At 32.4% G+C, this 22,446-nt stretch overlaps 1 protein-coding gene across 6 annotated transcripts in view; it reads right to left on the bottom strand.

The window, feature by feature from the left end:
* Window positions 1-249: 249 nt before the first annotated feature.
* Window positions 250-22,446, bottom strand: part of LOC122528428 — a 34,996-nt gene continuing 12,799 nt past the window's right edge. Inside the window, exons 2-9 of one of the 6 annotated variants that reach the window (XM_043653510.1) lie at window positions 21,705-21,788; window positions 16,594-16,680; window positions 15,219-15,488; window positions 14,088-14,123; window positions 12,607-12,834; window positions 7,113-7,320; window positions 5,463-5,885; window positions 250-4,354 (exon numbers count right to left, since the gene is read on the bottom strand). In XM_043653510.1, coding sequence (XP_043509445.1) covers window positions 4,113-4,354; window positions 5,463-5,885; window positions 7,113-7,320; window positions 12,607-12,834; window positions 14,088-14,123; window positions 15,219-15,488; window positions 16,594-16,680; window positions 21,705-21,788 — 1,578 coding nt within the window. In that variant the 3' untranslated portion in view covers window positions 250-4,112. The remainder of the gene's footprint in view (window positions 4,355-5,462; window positions 5,886-7,112; window positions 7,321-12,606; window positions 12,835-14,087; window positions 14,124-15,218; window positions 15,489-16,593; window positions 16,681-21,704; window positions 21,789-22,446) is intronic. The other 5 variants (XM_043653511.1, XM_043653512.1, XM_043653513.1 and 2 more) reach the window with 5 other exon arrangements.

The following is a 22,446-nucleotide window of genomic DNA, read 5'->3' as shown; positions in this document are numbered from 1 at the left end:
CTTCCATACTTTTCCTCAATGTAATTTGCATATATGATGTACATACGTATTATATATGATATAGAAAAAAAATATATATATGCATATACACATATATTTTCGAAAAAAAAAAAAAAAAAAAAAATAAAGAAAATAAGCCGAGATAGTTTAAATCAATGTGTATATATATATGAGAGGAATGTTTCCTGTTACAATGAGAATTTTCATGTTGGCGTTGGGTACATGATTAATAATAAAAAAATATTCCCATTAAGGAACAAAAACTGGTAAATTACAACTTTATTCACTTTGTTACATACTACTCGCCTTACGGTTACGACGCTAGGCCTTAGAGATTCGAAAATAAAAGAATATACACGACCGATCGACTGATTCTGGTAACTCAGCTCGTCGACATCAGGTCGATATTATAATAACAAAGAACCTTTTATATAACTGCGTAATTGCGTAATTGAGAATTGACTGTGTGTATGTGTGTATGTATGTGTGCTGTAGTGTTCTTAGTTGTTTCATTGATCGACTTATCTTGAGGCGTAGACGAGATACTGTTGTTAATTCAGGAAATCGGTTCCAAATTTCTGTATTATACGCTCGTAAAATGTATATTAGTCGAATCTACGATTTGTCGATTATTCGATAAAAAAGTGGATAAAAAGTTATTTTGCATTGTCGTACAACGTTCTTGTATCAGTTGCGAGAGCGTTACGCCTCGGTCGTCAGACTTGTTCCATTTAAATTAAGCTCAACGTGAAGTACCAACCCCGAAAAACTGTGAAATTGAAATTTAAAGGGAGAAACAAAAAAAAAAAAAAGAGTATCTGTCTTTTCCCACTTCCGTGCGTTAAATTTACGAACTGCGCAACTATTCAAGCCTCTTTAACACTACTTTCTTGCATTCTTCTCTGGTCAACTCGTTTCGATCCCCGCGTTACGTCTACGGTGTGGTGGCCTCCCTCCTTTCTTTGTACTATGTCGATGCTAATTTCTCTAAATTACAATTACAACGATAAATGATAAATCACTGTTCTGTACAACTTTTTCGCTAGGAACTTTCTACTCTCGACTATGTTAATTCACAGAAGACATCGATATACTCCAGAAACTCCAAGCGGTTACAAGGTATCGAGATCCAACTTTGAATAATAGGTGAAACTGGGGGAAACAAGTCTGCTAACTTTCACTGAGAGAAACGAGAAATTCCCTAATACACCGAATATACGATGACCAATCCCGTAAATGATAATGTTACATCAGCGGTTATAACGTAGACCGGTTGTGTACATATTATCGTGTGATAAAAGTTATACCTTAGATAAAAATTACGATCGAAACAGTTTAGACCTATCTGTCAACGAAGACGAGAATTTCGCGTTAAAAAATGTGTAAAATGCTAGATTAGCATTCGGTTTTCAAACGGTTGTCCCAAGCACGTTCAATATGTCACACATATTTGAAAACAATTACAAATACATCGTATTAAAAAAATAGTTGAGGCGTGAACTCCGCACCATTAAGCATAACAAAGATCTCTCCCCATAGTAGTGTCTGTACGGGGAGTGTTTAACCATCTTATTAAACCGCAACTGTACAATTATTTTCTTTCCCTACGATTTACGATAACAATGAAATGGAAATGCCATTATAGAGATATGTATTTTCACTGACGGTTTGTCTAAAAACGTCGGAGAGAACGTCCTTGATTGTTCGATTAAATACGGGAGGAGATTTCTCGCTTGTTTCGTTTCTCTCGATTTAAAACGAAACGGAAAACGATCGAAAGAAGAAGAAAAAAGAAACGATCACCGTTTCAGAGCGAAAAAGAGGCGATCAAATTTTTTTTTTTTTTTTTTTTTGAGCGTTATACGATGTTACATCGTCTTTGTTCTCATTTTTTTTTTTTTTTTTTTTTTTGGTGAGGACAATCGATCGAATACGATTCCGCGCTTGATAATGACGGTGTAAAAGTTTTTCGGGGGGGAAAAACCGTAATCGTTACCGCGGCTAGACATCGGTACCTGGATATAACACAGACGATACTTGCGCTCTGGCTATTCTCTACATGAGCATGTTAACACGTTTCGTTACTTTTTTTCTTCTTTTTATTTAACATCTATAACATACGCGAAGTACACTTTTTTTTTCCTTCTCTCAAACTCTTGAATAAATGACCGAACCTGAACTCATGGTCGTGCACGTAAGCGCTTCTGGTTCCACTGCGATAATTGCATTATATAAAGTACATATGTTTTATATGGAAAACGTGGTCAGGTAGACAAAACTCTTCGGAAGTGAAGTTCCGTGTCGTTTAAGCGAAAAGGTAAATCGAGAAGTTTAACGTATCCGCAGGACATTCTAGTAACTTTGTGTTACATATGGTTTTTCAATTATATTATTATAATTGTATTGTTATTGAAACTAACATTGAATAAAGAAAAGATCTTGCTACACTATCCAGTAGAAATGAGAATTAAATGTTTTGTCAGCTTAATTTCATTTAGCTAAGTGAAATTGCCATTTTAAAATGTACAATTAATTAATATTAATAAGGCTCTGATTACACTCATTGAAGAACAAGCTTCCTTTTATTTTATCGGATCAATAAATAATTTAGTTCAGTTTGAATGAGGCTGCTGAGTAATATTATTTAGGATACAAGTTTCTTTACTTAAAATAGCATTACTGTTTGCGATTTTGGATTACACGTTACTATTAGAAATTAAGACATTCATAGAAGGAAAATTTGACATCATTTTCTATCAATAATTAGTGACAATTAATTGACATGGAACAAAAATTTTATATATTACACACTATAAATAAAATTTAAGAACTACGTGCTACATCATGAAATTTAAAAACAAATTCATATTTATGAATTATTCCAGAATAATTGTTTGGAAGATATCACTCAGCAAAATTAATAGAACATCCTGCAGGTATTCTTAACTAATATATACATATATATACATATGAATATAATATGCCAGACATATTATATTATCACAAAGTACTCAAAATATAAACAAGAACAACAGACTTACGTGGAAAAGAAAATCGGAACTTCAAAATGGGCAGTTATCATCGAGTTTTTTTTTTTTTTTGACGATCTACGTTCCCACGCTTTTCCAAGTGCAGCGTGTTTTGATTTCGAACGAGAGGCATCTATCACATTTTTGTGCCCCCTATTATGATATACGTATTATTATCTAATTGTACGTAAAATACTCAGCAGACGAACGAACACTTGTGTCATTTCGAGCAACACTGAGAGACTTTTAGCGGAGCTTTAACCGGGAAACGACGAATCACTCGATTACGATTATTTGCAGATCGGTTGCGTGTTTCTTATTGCTACGCCATATGAATGCATATTACTGTTCACGGCGACACGCAAAGCTGCCCTAATTATTAGGCGAAGGGAGGAAATAACTGGATCGTGTGACTCTATTTAGATTTACAATATATCTTATTAAATTCTTGTTTTTCTTTTTCTTCTTTTTTTTTTCTCAGCGAACAAGGAAAAGCATATTGCCTAAAGATCTGTTTATTTGCTATCGTTATTACTATTAACGTTATTATTACTATTATCATTAGAATTTATCATCATTGTTCATATACTTCTCATTCTCATCCGTTCCCCTCCCAATTTTTGATTATCATTCTTTTTGTTGCTTTCCTTTCACTTCTTGTGTAGTATAAATTTAGATTTTTCTTTTCGCCTTTGATATTCTATTTTATTCCTTTTCTCGTTATTCTTTGCAATTCTGAACCTTTTTTTTTTTTTTGTCTTTTTCCTTTTTCTCGAAAATATGTACTATCTTCCCCGTGTTGGTCTCTAAAATTTTAATATTATCGAACGTGTATCACTCTCTCTTAGAAATTATCACGCATTTCGCGGAACTTATTTACACGACAGGCCGGGTCGAAACATCGTCGTCGAAATGTGGACGCACGGCCCTGCGAACATTGTTGCGCACAGTGTGGTTAATGGCATTTCTACTAGCGAGACATTGACGCGATGCGATCGCCGAGTGATTCGATCTCGGTGTATATCTAACTTAGCCTACGTATATGCGACACAGATGGAGGATGCTACTCGAAGGGGAAATACGCTACGACGAGAAACGATGCTCTTGAGGAAGACAATTCGTGTCGGTGCCCCCTTTGCTGTGGCCGCCCGTTTTGGCCTTTCGTTTTTCCTCCATGCTCAATTTCTTCGCCTTGTGTCCACGCAACGAACATATCAACATCGCCTGGCTTTCTTTCGACGTCTCCTCCACCCTCGCCCTCGATCTCTTTCGCTCCTCCTTGTTCTTGTTCTCCGTCATTGCCTCGTCTTGCGCGTGCTTCTCCTCTGGAAATTTAGTTTCGAGTTTATAAAAAGATACTGGAAAAATGAAAATAATTGAAATTAGGTGTTAACATTTTACATTTCAGAAATGGCGTGACTTTAACTAGCAAATTAATTCAAATCCATAAAGTTTCAAAACCAAGTTCCTCTCTTTGTTTTAAATGTTTGAAATTTTACAGATGTACTTGGGTTCACATATTTATATTTAGACAAACATATAACATATGTAAATGATATTGAATATTAGAAATAAAACCTCAGTGTTTTGATTATTTGATTATCAAATAAAATAATGTTTTGGTTTATTTTGCGCTTTGTATCTGTTTCAAGAAGTAGTATCTTAAGTAATTTCTAATTGTACTGTGACAAACTTCTGTTGGAATTATTTGTCATTTCATTTCGATCAAATTTTTTCCACATAACATGTGCCTAAGCTTAATAATATTACTTTGAATATTTGATAATCATTATGAATCTTTGATTAAGCTAGAAGCTTTAAGAGGTACAGAACATTCGGGTTATTAATTAAATAGAAAAGATAGTCATTTGTTTTGGAACTTCTTAAGGAGTGCATATATGTTGAAATTGTTTCAAAAATTCTTTTAGATTAAACGAACCTGACAAAGTTAACACTAGCATTTAAACATTACTGTGTACATTTCTTTATCTTCCATAGGACAAATTATATTATATGTTACATAAAACTGAAATTATCGATATCTCTCTCCTTTAAATTAATAATTTTTCAACGAACATAGCTTAAGACTTTAAAGAACTTTTAAGGATTTAAGAACTTAAAGAATTCTTTTAACTGCATTAAAAAACACGATTCCATTTAATAAAATCAAACTTGATCTTTGATGTTCTTCACGCATCTGCTCGTATATAAAAACTCGATAACGTTAAAAATTATTCATCTTTCACTGCAACAGTTCTCGCCGCGAGCAACATCAGATGAGAAGGCACACGTTGAAAGCAAGTGCCCGGCTTTACACTGTCCCTTTGAGGGCTAGTGTAAAATTCGCAACAGACAGTCTCTCCCCTTTAATTTATCAGTTATTAGCTGTCTGAATGGCGTGCCAGCGAGCTGCAAAAAGGCTTCAACAAGTACCTTCGAGGACCTCGTCGAATATCGATTTGCTCGTCTTCGAAGCACAGTTCTTTTCCTCGCTTTGATCCGCCTCGTTCTCCCTCTCGATGTTGTTGTTCGTGCGGAAGATCGACTCGAGAACCTGCCTGGAGAGCAACGGCGAGACAGGCCGCTTCAATCTCGTCCCGTTCACGTTGGAGAACACGTCGCACGTGCTGGTCTCATTGTCGCACATGCTTACGGTGGACGCGTTATCGGTGATGAGCTTCTCGGTGTCCGAATCACCGGCGTTGCTGTAGTAATTGTTACCGCTCTCAGATTTTTTCAGTATCGACTTGGAGACCCGGTGCCTGTCTATGAACGGCACGCCCTCGCTGTCTATCGAGTCGGCGGACAGGGAGAGCTTGCTCTCGGCGTTCGTTCCTGAAATTTGCCTTCGATGACCTGCATATACATATAGTTAGTATTGCGCTGACCTAGAATATAATGGAGATCGATGAAGAAGGGTGAAACGAACAATCTTTGAATCCATGAAGTGAACATAATATGTACAATGAATCACAAAAGTATTCCAGCATTTACAATTGAAAATTTCGCACGTACATATTGTGGAGCATTATGTAAAACATTTCAAAGTTTCGTTAACATTGACAATAAGATGATTATATTGGTATCAATCTGAAATTGTATACAAAAGTTACAACATATTTATTACAAACATATATTTAATGAAGAATTAGTAGACTGTATGAATGATCATCTAAAGTATATAATATTAATTATATATTCTACTCTTTACATATAATATTAATATATGTAATGGATTAAATACTTTTGTGAAATATACACTTGCATTAAATATCTTGTAATTTTTATAGACAATTTTAGATTTCCTTGAGACTTGATAATCATGATAGTCGGTTATCATAACAGTATTAATGAAATTTTTAAATATTTTCTGTAACACACATATTATTTTGTTAACGTACAAAATTGATAAAATGTTCCTACAAGCATTCGTACACTTTCATGGGCAACTGTATATATGTATGTATACCATCACAGTTCACAGTATTTATAAAAATTCTGAATAAAAAACTGTAAGTAAACTATATATGAAAAAAAACTGTAGATATGTATGTATACCATCACAGTTCACAGTATTTATAAAAATTGTGAATAAAAGTAACACAATGTTTATAAAAATTGAAGGAAATTTGAATTAAAATCTGAAAGTATTTGAGAATTATTATTTCATTCAACACGCTCAATTATAAAGGACACATATAGTTAAGAGCATAACTGAATCAGTAATCACAGGCTTTGTATAAATTTTTCCTTACTGAAATGATAGAAACACTTTGACATAATTAAAGCTAATACAAACAATATTGCAAGTTTTCTTTTTTTTTTAGTCATCCGCAATAAGAAACATTCATTGATTCAGTTTTGCACAATCTGTCTCGCAATCAAATCTTTCAATTTTAACACAGATCTATTAATATTCACTCTATGATCTTACATTGCAGATGTTGTTTTTTATGATCTATTCTGTTCTGTGATTACATTTGTCAATTATAAAGTTTCAAATTTTCTTGAACTTTCCTGGAACGATAACAAGCTCATAGTAATGAGATAATGAGAGACAGGGCAATAGGCTTTGCCACTGACCTGTGTAATGCCTGGGCCCAATGGCAGAACCGAACAAGTGATGATTTATAATTCTCGTAGCCGACGCCAGGCTGCTGTTGGTCGTAGTGAACGGCTTGCCTCCTCGCAGCCCCCCGTAGTAATTGTTCTCCGTGGTCTCCTCTTTCGTGATGCTACGTGCCACAATGCTTTCTTGGTCGCTGATAAATTGCGCGCGAGGTCTTACGCTCTGCAATCAGCCGCGCCGTATAACTAATATGCGACATTACTTACTTGACTAGTTTGTTCGTTAATATACACACGCACACACATACACACATACACATAAAAAACGTCCATTTTTTTCCTTTATCAACCAACTCGTCGAAAAAGAATCGACGAAGAAGATTCTGTGATGGAGGATTGAGAAAAAGATGCGAGCACCGTTATGTACGTGTGTGAAAAGAATAAGTGAGTTCTTCGATCGTTGAATCGAGAAATTAAGAAGCATCCAAAATCAGACGGACAGTGTCACGACGGTAATAAAATTTCCATTGTTTTATCTTTTGGGAAGTTTGTGGAGACTTGGGAGAACGTCACAAAACGATTAAACAGAACGTCGATGTTACAAACATTATTAAATACGGTTTTCAGTCCACTAGGATTCTAATATTGCTAACAGTATCACAAAGTAAAAATCCTTCTCTCTTTCGCACGTTTTATTATTATTATTACTATTATTGAATCGTTACCTTTTTCTTATTAACTTAGACAACTCGTTAGTGAGAAGCCACGATGAGGTAAAGAATTGATACATGATAAATACCAGGTTTGGGCATATATTATTTAAGTAATATATTTCAAAAATGATGCACTGAATAATGTATTTTATTTAGCTAGAATGTTACTTGAAATAACAAAATGCATCAGATCCTTTGAATATGAAAGTAATTGTATTTCGTTATTTAATTATTAAATAAAATAATCGTTCGTATTTGTTTTAATTTTGTTTTAACAAATTAAATCGAATAAAAGATTATTTACAAACGATTGAACCTGTGTATATAAAATGAAAATGATTCGTTATTTCTCAAACTATTGTCTTTTATTTTTGTACCCAACGAAGCATACCCAAGCCTGGCGAGTATATATTATACATACGTGCATGTGATGTGCCTAATCTTAATTACAAAAATCAACAACACTATATACAGTTCCCTTGATCTCCTTGAGTTCCTTCGAGATTTATAACACTTATTCGTCTAAATATTTAACAATTCCGCCGTTTGTGATACCATTCCGACATTTCAAGCTTGTCTGGCTGGTTATGTGTGTAGTTTAAGGGAAACCACGCATGTAATCCACGACAAACTGTTAATAAACAATGCAGAGAGGTGCGTTAAATGGATGCACGAGACAAGGTGCAAGCAGGTTAATTGTCGAAGCGTTTTAAGGTGATTTGTGTGGCAAAATAATACCGAGGATGGTTCTTCGACTGAAAATGTACTCTCCAACTGCAGCCTTTCTTTTTTTTTTTTTTTTTTTTGATCGTGATAAACTACGCCTCTGGGTAATCTGCCAGGCAATAATTTCTCTCCCTCTGTTTTTTTTTCTCTTTCTCTCTGTATTCTGTCTGTTTTCTTTTTTTTTTCTCTTTTTATTTTCGGCACGTGCTACTATCGTGCAGTATCGTGTGTATTTTGTGCTGGCCCCTCTGACACAAAGTAGCAGCGGGGCACATTCGGTAATGTACGATCGCCCTCGGCTAGCGGTTCAACTGTGCTCCGTTTGCAATCTTGACGGTTCGTGAAACTGAAAAAAGCAGTGATGATACGCTGTCAGAGCTCGTGCAGTAAACACAGCCATCTTAATTATCGGCGGGCATCACGGTGAGCGTACGGGTAGGGATGTGAGGATGACGTTTCGAAAAGAAGAGTATCGTTTCCGACTAATTGCACGGGTAAAGGGAGATACATACACAGCGATAAGCTTTCCAGAAAGGAGGGGAGAGTCTGTTACATTAGAGGCTAACGATAGCAGGAAACGTGTTTAATTATTTCTTCCAAGAATAATGATACTGAATCGTTGCGTTAAAAGTACTGTAAAGATATAGGGTACTTTCTTATATTATAGGATGTTACTGTGAAAATATTGTTACTGTTTCTTATATTATTTCAACTGTGAGAATATTGTTGTTGATACAGTATTGAAATATAATGATATCGTTATTACTATTCTAATCTTTCTTTAAATACATTTTATGGTACATGGAGTTTTGCTTTTGAATGATGAATAATTTATGTTTGATGAAGTAAGATTTACAGAAATTTAATACGTCTGATGTGCATTATATCTGTCAATAAGAAAATTACTTTTTTAAAAATTTAAATGAAACTTTTTACAAAAGGTGAAAGTAAATCAATCATTTACCTGTGGAGGAAATTATGATTATCAGAAGTGGTAATTAACTTTCTAATTCAAATTCTATATTCAAGTAGGAGGAAATAATTAAACACGTCAATTGTGCTGGCATAACTAAACTGACGTAGCCGTGCAACTAAATGAAGAAAAGGGTGTGAAATAAAAAAGAAAAAATTTTAAATCAACAGCAGACAAAATTATACAGATGATTTACAGCAGGTGTAAATTTATATCATCTTTTCTATCTCAAGTGAAATATGTTTTCTACGTTTCAATCTTTTTTTCTTTTTCTAATGGTAATAATTTAAGAGAGACGAATGATGTGTGTATGCACTTAATTATGTATGCAATTAAAAATACGCTGTGTTTAGATAGTTCAGCGGTTTTCACTGATCTTATAATTGTTAGCCAAAATTGATTGCGTATGGATTGTGTGAAATTGATATTGTATGGATGGTAGCAAAAAATCTACCAAATTTTTTGAAAGCTATCTCATGCTCTATTTCTGTGTAATTGTCTCGCAAATATAATACTCTGTATTTTTGATTATACAGAGTGTCTCGAATTTAAGTGTATAAAGGAAATGATAAACTGAGGAAAAGTGTCCTTTGGAGATTTGCTCGTTTTTGCTTCATTTGGAAAGACACAAAATGGTTTCCCATTTATTTATTTATACCTATTGATATTATCATCTATTTTTTTTTTATTATCCGTATTATCATCTTATAATCTATTATCATCTATATTGTCTATTTAATGAAAATACTGACTCTGATTGTAGTTATTGTTCTGATGGTATTTGGTGCACTTCTATGATTTGGTTTCGCAGTTAATTGGGAGCGAATCAACTTACTGAATTAGCGAGAAAACTAAAAATTCTTTTGTTTCTTATTTTACGATTTTCTTTGAAATCTCTTAAGGATCTTTTTTTCCCTAATTTATCGATCCTGAAGTTTTGACAATTAAATTCGGAACACCGTGTATAGCTTTGTGACTACGCGTATAGCAATCACGAAACTAAGTACGTGTACATACATCTATAGAGAGAAATTCTGTATTCTAAACAGTGGTCAAAGAAAAAACTATGAAACATAAGAAACTGTAAAAAAAACTTCTGAAAAAGGATAGAAAAACAATGAAATCGGAATATTTCGTGCTACCTATCACGTGATTCAAAGTTATTAAAAAAAAAAAAAGAAAAAGAAAAAAAACGCTACGATTAGAACTATACTAACAGAAATCATGCTGTTTCAAAACAGATGTCTGTAAGTGTTCGTATCGAAAATCATTTTTATTACCGTACCGAAAAACCTTACACCCGTCTCATCAGTCGAACATAGAATTTGATGACGCACACAGTGACAGAGAAAGTGAACATTAAACGCAATATTCATCATGCACAATTGGTCAGAGCTAATTAAATTACGCTTTTGTGAACGTACAAATTTCGGGAAACTTCAATGATTCTTGGGAATCAAGAAACTTCTTTACAAAGACTTCAAGAATTTTTCTTCTTGAAGAACACTTTCTTAAAATCAGAAATTTTCGAGGAATATTTTTCTTAAATTCTTCTTGCAAGATTTCTTAACACTTTCACAATTAATGATCTAATTCTACATCTCTGTAAAACTTAAAAAGGTATTCTACTTTAGAAGTTTCGAGAATTAAATTTTTTAGCTTCTTTACCGAATTAAGGACATGGTTTAAGTTTATAATAGGAGAAATCAGTAGAGTTTTTAGAATTTTTGCACAAGTTAGAAATTATATAGGTATATAAGAATTATATAATTAATAATATAATAACATAATAATAAAATTTTGTATATATATAATATATTCATATTCTATATTTTATATTCTAGAAGTTTTATAGAATTATATATAGAATAATGTAGAATATGTATTCTATATTAATATATTCTAGAAGTTTCAGAAATCCAAACTTCCAGTTTTTAAATTTGAAACCATAAAAATGTGATCTGAAAACTTCAGGAAGAAATTAATGTCTTAGGATTAACACATATTTAAGAATAAAGGAAATTTATTCTATATCAGGTGATCACTAGACTGCCAATGAACTCTCAGCTCTTGAATTCAATCGGTTTATTTGCATAACCTTTAGAATGAAAATCTCAATTGTTTTATAGGGACCTTTTATATGGAGCACTTGCAATTCTCTTCAAAATTGCATTGGATATGAAATTTTAGTTTGTGATTCTAAATTTATACGTGCAAGTATAAATCTTCTCTAGATTTGGGCTTATGAATACAAAGATGAATTTACATAAACATCTGCGATTTAGTAGCTATTAGAAACAAAAGAATCTCAGAAAAGAGGTCCAATTTATTAATCAGATTTACATATAAAATGTGACATTCCTTTGTTTATTTTTCAAAATAAATGATCACCAAAAGACTTTCTAAGTTCCAAAATTTAAATAAGCTGCGCTGACGCGTGTAAAATTTAAATTTTTTATTAATTTATTAATTATATTTACATCCTTAATAATTATGAAAAATAGTTATGAAAATATATTTGTTCAGATTAGAATATCTTTTTAATCTTATTACTTGTAATATTATGACACATTTTGTTAATGCAATTTTATCAATGTTCAGATAAATTGAATTTTCTAAATTTTGATATGTGAGAGGGAAATAGTTACAATACTAACATATAAAAATAATGAAAATTAAACGAAGAATACGATTATTGTGCGTGTAATTGTAATTGTGAGAATGACTTAATAATTATCCAGAATAATTACACTGTAAGTCGTTTATGTGTGTGAGTTTATAATGTATCTTAATGCATATTTTAATATATGAATTTATGTATTCTAGCAAGTTTATAATTTATTACATTAAATTAAACTATCCCACTAAATCACAATCATGTTAATTTATTGAACACATTTTAAATAATTATTGACTCACTCTGGTATTACAATTAGAATATATATATGAAAGTGTTAAGAATCTCTTTAAAATCTCCTTACAGTTAAAGCAGTTTCACGCCTTTCCATCGATAAACAACGTTATTTGATAGACACGCGTGCAAAGGTGAACGACTGGAAGGGGATCGAAGAAAAGGAACAACAAACGAAGAGCATACCTGCTGGATGCGAATTTTTCTATGCTTGGGCACTGTGTCGTTTAGAGTAACTTTGCCACTCTCGTTAAAGGGGCGAACGTCTTTCAACGATTCAACGCTCGGTGATACATCAGTGACATTACGTCCGACTTCACCGGAAGCGGACTTTTTCACTCTGTTCCCGCACTTCTCCGCAGCTTCCAGAGGATTCACGTAGAGATTACTGTCTGCTTCTTCGGTCAGATCACCCTGTGAAATAGTTCAATTGTTTGAAGATTTTAGATACACGTATTGTCGTTTAGATACACTGTGACAATATTTAAAAATTAGTATCTTAAAATATTTACAATGTATTAATTTAACAAAAAATTATAATATTTTAAAATTAAATCATAAGACGTACAAATTGGTATTTTGAAATATTTATAAATCATTAAAAAGGAAAAAAATAACATAAATTAATACTTTAAAACATTTAAAAATCTGTTAAGTTATCACAAAAAGTATCAAAGTATTAATTCAATAAAAAAATATAAATTGATGCTTCAAAATTAAATTATGTTCATTTATCAAAAGAAATACAAATTGGTATCTCATTTTGTTGTTTTTTGTGTGTTTTTAAATGTACAAATGTGTATTCAAAAATTTGCAAACTGAATTTTATTGATTAAATCATTATTGATTTAAATAATGCTTGTCAAATATAAAAAGCGCAATAAAATGGTCGTAGAAGATATTGGTAAATATTTGAACATGCCGATAAATGTATTCTTATCGAATAAATTAAAAATGATACAAAGAAATAAATGATATAACAATTTGTAATGTTGTTTCTTATATGTTGGTTAAGTATACCTACAATACATTCACAGATCAATCTTTTTAAACTGAATTTTAATTGCGTATTTATATTGCCATTCCACTGTCAAAAGCTCATTTACATACTTCTAGGAAACTAGCAGTTTTTCTTTAGATTATACAAAGTGTTTCCAAAATAGTGATACAATCAGCCAAGCTGTGATTCTACATATATGCAAAACTAATGAGGAAATTTAAAAAATTTTAAATAAACTGTTATAAAGAGGTGAGATTAACATCTGAAAATTTCCTCTTATTTTTTCGATTTTATATTATAATTTATAAACTATAAGAGATAGAAAGAAAGTTTTAAGACAAAAGTTACTTTTTGAAGTAGAGTTAAATATCATTCTTTCTTATCAATTTTTTGTATGTAGAGACACATTCTTACCAGTTATGTCACAATTTTGGAAATACTTTGTGTACATCTTATCAGGGAAATCCTAAACTATTCTTGCTCTCATTCGAAGCTTAAATTCTATCTTTCAAACTTCCTCTAAATTATTTACAATTTTTTTCATTCGAAAGTCCTAACATCTATCGATAAAAAAAAAATTCTAGGTCGGAAGTTTCAGCATTATCCTGCATTACAGTAAAAACTAGTTCGTTCGACAAATTCCTTGAATTAAATGATAGCGTTGTACCTTATTGTTATCCGCCGAATGACCAGCAGAAGAAACCTATGGTAATTAGTATTCGTTCTCGCCGAGTAAATCAGTCAGTGACGCAAAAAACATGCGTAAAATATTAGAGTGCTGTATGATAGAATACAGAGCGATGAAAAAATTATGTCTGGAATTTTAATGGCGTATAATTCTTGTTAAGAGGAATAATGAATACCTAACACTTAACATAAATTCCAAAATTAATTCTTTTGTAAAATTTAGAATGAAAGATTTTGATGATTTTCTAATTATTTCTGAACTTTGCAGCAATGATAAGAAGATAAATCTTTTACATTTTGTAACACGGCGAAAAGATTTGTAGAAAGTTACCGAAGAAAAATTTTATTTTATCTACACTTATTCCTTCGATACAAGATTATAAAAATAATAAATAATTTATTTATAGCAATTGTTAGTTCTTAGATTTTAGACTGAACTAACCTCTTGCGCTAATAACTGCTTTACGGACCATAACGAGTGACCAAACCGTACACAATAATTCGTCTTCTTTTTGAATTTATCGATATATCATTGGACAGAAATTACTAAGAAGTAATAAATTTATTATTTATTTTGCCTGGGTTATATATTAATATACTTAAAACTGAGAAAATATTGCAATTTTTGGCCAAATATTCTCGACGTGCGTGACACGTCATTCAAGCGTAAGAGGTTAATAGAGGGTTATAGCGCTAATTTACAAATTGAATTGTATCCTGCAAACCGTGGAAAAATCTTTTACCTTGGCAGAGAATTAATTTATCTACAAACCCTTAAAATCTTGAGTCCTTTTTTTATCACTCCATATAAGTATCATCAGCAAAACAATAACGCTGCACTTTCATTGTAAGTTACAGATTCAAGCAGATTCATCTAACAAGTATTACACGTAAAAAGATACAAGAAAAGCGGCAAAGAAAAAAAAAGAAAAAAAAAATCAAAGTGCCTATTTGATCAACATCATATTACGTACAGTAATACGAACGAAGAACAAATAAAAAAAGAGAGAAGACAACGGATAAATAACAGACCACAGATACACATTTCAGAAGATTGAATTCACAGAATTCAATTTGGCAGAATCCGCAGTCTATCGACTCCATGCTATACCTGCGAATGAGACGGATGCGTTTGACAGCTGGCATACGTATCGGAGCTGTCTACGCTTCCTTGCTCGTTGTACGCTTTCCCATAGCCAGTGGCGTCCACCGGTTGTGCCGGCGACACCTTCGTTTCCGTGGCGAAGATCGGCTGATGAGCGACCGGCTCGATCGACATAGTTCCAGAACGCATCGACCTCATCTCTTGGCAGATGGGATTGCGAAAGTCGCTGGTTGCCAGTGGCATTATATCTTCTGCGTCTCTGAAGTCTTTGTACTCCTAGAAAAACGACCGCGAAGTGAAGAGTCACGGTTTGTCAAAGGGGGATCGACGCGAACTGAAGCGCCACCTTCAACATCTCCCGTGTGATCCTAAAATGATCCTTTACGCATTAAACGGTGCATCTTTCGTCGATGAGAATTAGTCACGTGAATATGTACATACATATGCATTGAAAAACTAGCTTTGCGATCGTTGATTTAATTCCATTTTACTATTGTCATGTGCTTTCGTATCATTAAACACGAGAGCGAGTCAATTAATCTACGTGAACCAAAATGGACGTTACATTTGAACAGGTATTTCACTCAATGTGATCTTTGTAATTCTTGTGTGTATAAATAATATAGTAATATTGTGTATATACTAATATTATATATAAATGATATTCTAAAGGTGAGGAAGATACGTGAGGAAGAACCAAATAGTCTTTCGTGTCTGACGGAATTTGAGACAACATGGGTTGAGAGATTAGTTTAAAGAAACAACTGAACATAAATCAATCCCCGTTTATAAGAGTGCGATTATCCGCTATAAATGTTTGAATAAAAATATAATAGGGCTCAGATTGAATACGTTTTCTGACAATATATTACATATTAATGATAATTACAGGTTATATATTAATAACAATTACAGAGTTATTGACTCAACTATAAAAGTTACTGAATATGGAGAGAATTATTTTATCGACACGTTATTCAGTAACCTTTTCAAGATTCAGAAATTCTGTTCTGTTGGAAATAGAAATATGAAATTCAAAATGTGAAAACTACAGTAAACGATAGAAACTAACGATGATAAATTGCAAAGATACGTATAGTTTAATTTTTATGTTAAAAGATGATTTGATTTAATTCGAATATAACAACGAGTGAAATGAAATTGTTCTATGCAACGACGAAAGCTGCGCTCGTTTAATCGAAACAAAAAGTACATACTTTCTTCGAATGCTGTATCTCTATACACATATACATATACATATTCTAAGAGTAGAGGAAAAAAAAAAGGAAGAAAACTTAAACATATATCGTGTGTTGACTAAGTAATCAAGATATCTATATTACGTGACCATTCTACTTCCCCAGTGTATACATATACTCGCCTGATGCGATCCAGAATTTGGTATTTGCACGATCGTTAAGTAGATTAGAGGAAGACAGTATATATACAAGTATATATACATGTGGTCCTGTAATAAAGTGCGAAAACTTAAGAAAAACAACGATTGCTCTATTAGTCTGTATTATTCCCAAAAGCTTTGCCAGAACTGACCTACCAGGGATGCAACAAGTCGCATAGTTATTGTATAGTACATTCAGAGGATCATTGCAAAAATCGGTATAATATGCTGTTTTATCGTGCTTTGTTAGTCTGAGTATATAGTTCTGTTTCTAAAAGACAGCATGCTGAAAAGATGAAAAGTGAGACAAGCATGTATTGTGCTGAAACCGTTACACGATATCTGATCGATTGTACATAGCTTTCTTCTCTTATTCGATGGATGCAGATGCAACGAGAAAGAATACCGAGTACTTCAGTTTCTTTTTCAATATTGTGTAACCCATTTTCCAACAATAAAAGAAGAAACGTATTAATATATGTGTATATACTCCCTCGTTCAGAAAAATTAGGACAAATCTTATTGTTAGGCATTTCTATAATAAAAATAGTACAGTAAATGTAAATTATAAAATATTTACAATATAAAAGTATAAATTATATGCACAATATGTAACATACAATATAAATTATTGTATACAATAAATATAAAACATAGTTTTTACAATAAAGACTATATATATATATATATATATATATACTGTATTACAAAATATGTATACATGATAATCCTAAGTATTGAATATCAAAAATAAAAGTATATATATTGAGTATTTTAGTTTTTCAATTGTATACAAGTTGTGGATATTGGCAACAATAAAAAGAAAAGTACATTGCATTAAAGATATAAATACAGATGTTTGTGCAATTTTATACTTTTATAAAGATAATTGAAAAATACTCTGTACGTCTTCGATTCTTTTCTTTTGTTTTTTTCAGTTCTAAAATTTTTGTACCCTTCAACCTGAGATCGTGTAATATGGTTCGAACGATCCACGATACAGATCGTTGTTCGTAGAAAGCGTACATTCCATATTTCAAATTTTCCGTCTCAGGAGGATCTGCTCGAATCTATTGCAATTCAATTGAAAATTGAAGTGATCAAAAAAAAGAAAGAAATGGAAAGACACGATCAATTTGAAGTGGAAACTGTACGCTCTGGAAATTGGAAAGTGACGATTGTATACGTGTAACAGTATCATTTATCGACGAAATTCGAGCATTGCCTTTTATTTGGCCACCAGGCTCGCGCGACAATGATCTCGCTGGAAATTCATCCAGCGTCGAAGTTAATTAAATCGTGGCTATTACGAAGACTCGTAATATGATTTTCTGTCGCGCAAACTTCGGTTGTTCAAATAAAACTTGGTCGTCGAGATTCAACAGTGTCCAAGTGACGAAGTGTACATAGCAGCTGCAGAATCGCATCCGTCATTCTCACCGGCTGTTGCCGTTTTCTCTCCCGTATATGAAATTATTTTCCTTTGTTGATACAATGTCGAAACTCATTTTTTAAGTGACACACGCAGTCGTTTGGAACATTGACTGATTGTTCGATTGATGCATGACTCCAACGCGCAGTAGCAAAAGCTTTGTATTCTAGATAGACAATTATTTTAGCATAATTTACTAAATTGTTAGATTCTTGCTAGATCACTGAATTACTAGCTTTTTATTTTATAGAGATATAATTAAAAAATCAGAAAAATATTACAGATCTAACATAGTTATTTTATCACAATACCATGAATATTTTCTCCGTTGAATTACTGTTCATAAATTCATTTTATTTATTCGATCGATTGTTGGTCAATAAAAAAAAATCAATCCAAATTTTCTAGAAGAATTTAATTAAATAACAAAAATAATGTCCTAGAAAACAATCAGTCAATTATATACAATAAGAATACTATGTATGTATATACTCGATCATTGTACTTCATTCTGTATGTCACTTAAAAAAAAAAGCAAGAAAAAGAAAAACATTGTTAACAACATCGTGCAATTCTCTGTAAGATATCGCAACCAATAATAATTTGTTACACGAAAGTGCAACTCATTGACAAACACGATTCTACGTGGCGTTCACTAATTAATCTGGTCGTATGTGCCATTTTATTCAATCATGCCACGATACGATAATGAAATGAATGAAAGTCTATTGTGTGTGCGTGTCTCTTGCTATGTGCAGCCAGTAGGAGCTAATGAAAAGAATTCGTAAGTCAATCAATGTCGTCGGCTTGAGACATTCAGTCGTCGTGTAAGACAAAACGTCACCGAGAAATAATGTCCTGCTTCCAGGTGAATTTGTACTTTGAGTAAAAATGTAGTGGAAACGAAACAGAAAACTCGTTTGGTTCAGCAAAATGCCTGTTGATCTCTGTTGTAAATTTTTATAAAACAATTTCTTTTTATTAATCAATACTTCATTAAGAATTAAAATGGCGTTAATTTCAGTTACTAATTTCGTAGTTGACTCACTGTTATTGAACTCTATTGAATTTACGTTGTGAATGTGAAGAGGAGTTCCAAGAATTTGCTCAATATTTTATTCGTTATTATTAGTTCTATCTATTCTATTTTGCGATTAATGTTTTCAGATTGTAGGAATTTTTCTTGCCACCTCGACTTGCGTGATGAATTTTTTTCTGACAATGCATCTGTTATTTCAGTATGATTCTAGAGATGAAAATAAAAATTATCAATTTATTCTGGTATTTAAGAATTCCATATTTTATTAATTGTCTAAATTTTCGAACACAGTAGCTCTGTAAAGTATGACCTAGTTTTTCCATGTTTGCAGAAAAGATTTGTCAAAAAAAAAAAAAAAACAAGACATGTATCACAGAATTAAATTACTTTATTTATCATGTAATTAAATATGATCTCTTAATATACGACGTAATATATAAGAGATTACGTTTAATTTCATGATAAATTTCAGAGATACGCCAGCAAAGGTACAAAGCAGCAAATGAAGACTATGAGAATGTGTTTTTACCTGAAACGTTTAAAAAAACGAATACAACTCCACAGAGCTATTTATGCTAAGAAATTCAAGTAATTTTGCAGTTAAAAAAATAAAGAATGCTTGAACTGTTAATTTTTATTCTATTTCTATTAAAATTAAAGAAATTTAATTTCACCAAGCTCTTTCAATCCAATCAAAAAAATTAATTGCATTATCCAGAAATTTTTAACTTCTTATTAATTCGAATGCTGCATATACTTCAATCTAAATGATGAGAACGTAAATCCCGATATGAATACAACAGTGGGAAAATAATTTTTATACACGTTGCATATCGTCTTGTTAATTTTTGCTTGCGATAAAACGCATAAGTAATAGGGGATAATGTTGAACTATTGTGCGCGAATTATCGTTACGGAAGTGAAATACGTTCCAATTGGAACACGATGTTTCATGTCTAGACATTTGTCCGAATCGTTAACAGCTTGCAAGCAAATTGCTTGAACACGAGTAAGTTCTCTTTCGTTTTAGCCTACTCGAGTGATTGCCAGCGTGATTCATACACGGATTCTAGCGTGCAAACTTGACGTTCGTTTCAAACTTGAAAGCAGGAAATTATCCATCAGATGGAGAGAGAAAGAGAGAAAGAGACGGAAAGAAAATATATAGATCGATTTAAGTAAATATGTATATGTAGTAGGCATGTGCGAATAATTCGGATGCAATTTCACATGTTTCGTCAAATTATCCAAACTAATAAAGAGGAATTCATACAAATGATACGTATGTTGCGAAAAAATGAAATTAATTAGTTAATAGATAGAGTATATCATTGGAAAAAAGAAAAGAAACAACATGGTGATTTTTGAATGGCCATTGAATATTTGAGTATAAGTAATTTTATAAAGTCATAATAAAATTTTATTAGTAATAAAACAATTCAATAATATGATTAATAATATATGATATTAATAATATTAATAATATATGATATTTTATTAATAATAAGATTTTATAAAAGACAGTAATGCAAAATTATCAATAATATCTAATAAATTTTAATATATATGTGTGTGTGTGTGTTAGAAATTAATTAAAATTTAATATTATATAAAATATAATTATTGTTAGCAAGTATTTGCAAAGATGATTTGCTATTGATAAATGGCCTATTAAATTTTTTTTAAAAAAATAGTATTTCAATGTTTTCATAGTTTTGTATTATACAGTAATAAATAAACAGATACTTAATAAATAAGACTTAACAGATTGACAGATAAATAAATACTTAAATGAAAAATTGAATAACTGAATACTTGAAACATTACTGAAAAGTCAAATACTTAAATGCCTAAATGATAAATGAAAAATTACTGAAAAATCAAATATCATTGTCTTTAACAGAGGAAATGTGAAATTGCTACCTTTACTAGGCATGCCATGTTGTTCACTTGGACAAACTTGCTCGCGCACAGGGTAAACTATAATATTCTATTTAAGATTCAGGTGAAAGAGGTTAGTGTACAGCCAGAGCCGAAGGCATCGTGTTTCATTCGGTGGCGTGTGTTCTCGCCCTCCCGAACGTGCATCACGACGACGATGCCCGTGCCTTGACCTACAAAATTGCGAGTTCACACGCAAGTCAAATTAATGGACGAGCTAGTTGCGTTCAAAGCATTGAATGAACTGGTGTCGTGTCAATGGAAAAGTTGTGCTCCGTTGAAGAAGGTGAGAAAGGGTTGGAAGGTGGGGGAGGCAGTGCATACACCCAGTGGACTATACATATGGACAAACCGTGCATCGGCTGTAGTACAGAGTAATAGCAGACAGAATAAAATAGAAGCCAGGGGACAAACGAGTAATACAATCTCGCGCGATTAAGTTCTATATCGATCGGACATCGCTGGCCAAGGCAGAGAAGCAACAAGAAGAGATATACACGTAACATGATACAGATTCAAAGACGAGATTCAAAAAGGAGAGAAAAAAAAAAAGAAAAAAAAAATAGAAGATAATACGAAGTGTAAATGAAAGAAAGTTAGTCCCCTTGGTCCCAATTCTCTCGACAGCCCATTGGTGTATGTAGTGCCGCCTAAAGGAAGAACGTTAGTGATCGTAAATACCTTCGTAGTACAAAAGCAACACTCGAATTCGCTAGGTATTTCATCATTTTTCTCGAATTTTCTGCTGTCTTTTTTCTCTTCATCCTACAATGTCACACACACAATTTCCTATTTTACTATCCGGTAACAGACTCGGCTCGCCCTGTTCGGTCGCGATCGAATCATTTCGTTTATAATGAATATTCAGCTCGACTCGAAGGAGATAATTTTTAGATGTTTTTTTTTTTTATCTAGAGACATAAGGATTGTATTGTAAAAAATTAATAAAAAAACCAAATATTTCACTAACTTTGCATAAATATAATGTATATTTTAGTGAAGATAGATTAAACAATTTTAATGAATATCTGTTTTCGTACGAAATAATTCAATTCACGTCTCGAACGAGCGAACATGTAATTAATCCTTTGAAGCACGCATTCAAGAAAAAAAAAAAAGAAAAAAAAGAAACATTCTGTGTGATATTAGTTACCTTGTTTCTAAATTGAACAATTGTATCACGAATAAAAGTTTTCGCAAGGAGCGTCGGCACATCATTGGATACAGTCGCTGACGCGAATATAATCTTCGTTCCTCGTTACAAGCGAGAGATTCCTCAATTTTGTTTTTTTAATGTGATGGAGCACCCTTCGACAACGATGCTTCAAAGGCTTAAACGAGAACACGAAACGAGGCAACGTATGATCACGTGGAGCCAGAGAGAGAGAGAGAGAGAGAGAGAGAGAGAGAGAGAGAGAGAGAG

The sequence above is a fragment of the Frieseomelitta varia genome, unplaced genomic scaffold (genome assembly GCF_011392965.1).
Source record: "Frieseomelitta varia isolate USP_RPSP 00005682 unplaced genomic scaffold, Fvar_1.2 scaffold_250, whole genome shotgun sequence".
In the NCBI taxonomy this organism is placed as follows: Eukaryota; Metazoa; Arthropoda; class Insecta; order Hymenoptera; family Apidae; genus Frieseomelitta; species Frieseomelitta varia.
The sequence above is the reverse complement of the archived record's forward strand: the minus strand, read 5'-3'. Positions and strand labels throughout refer to the sequence as shown.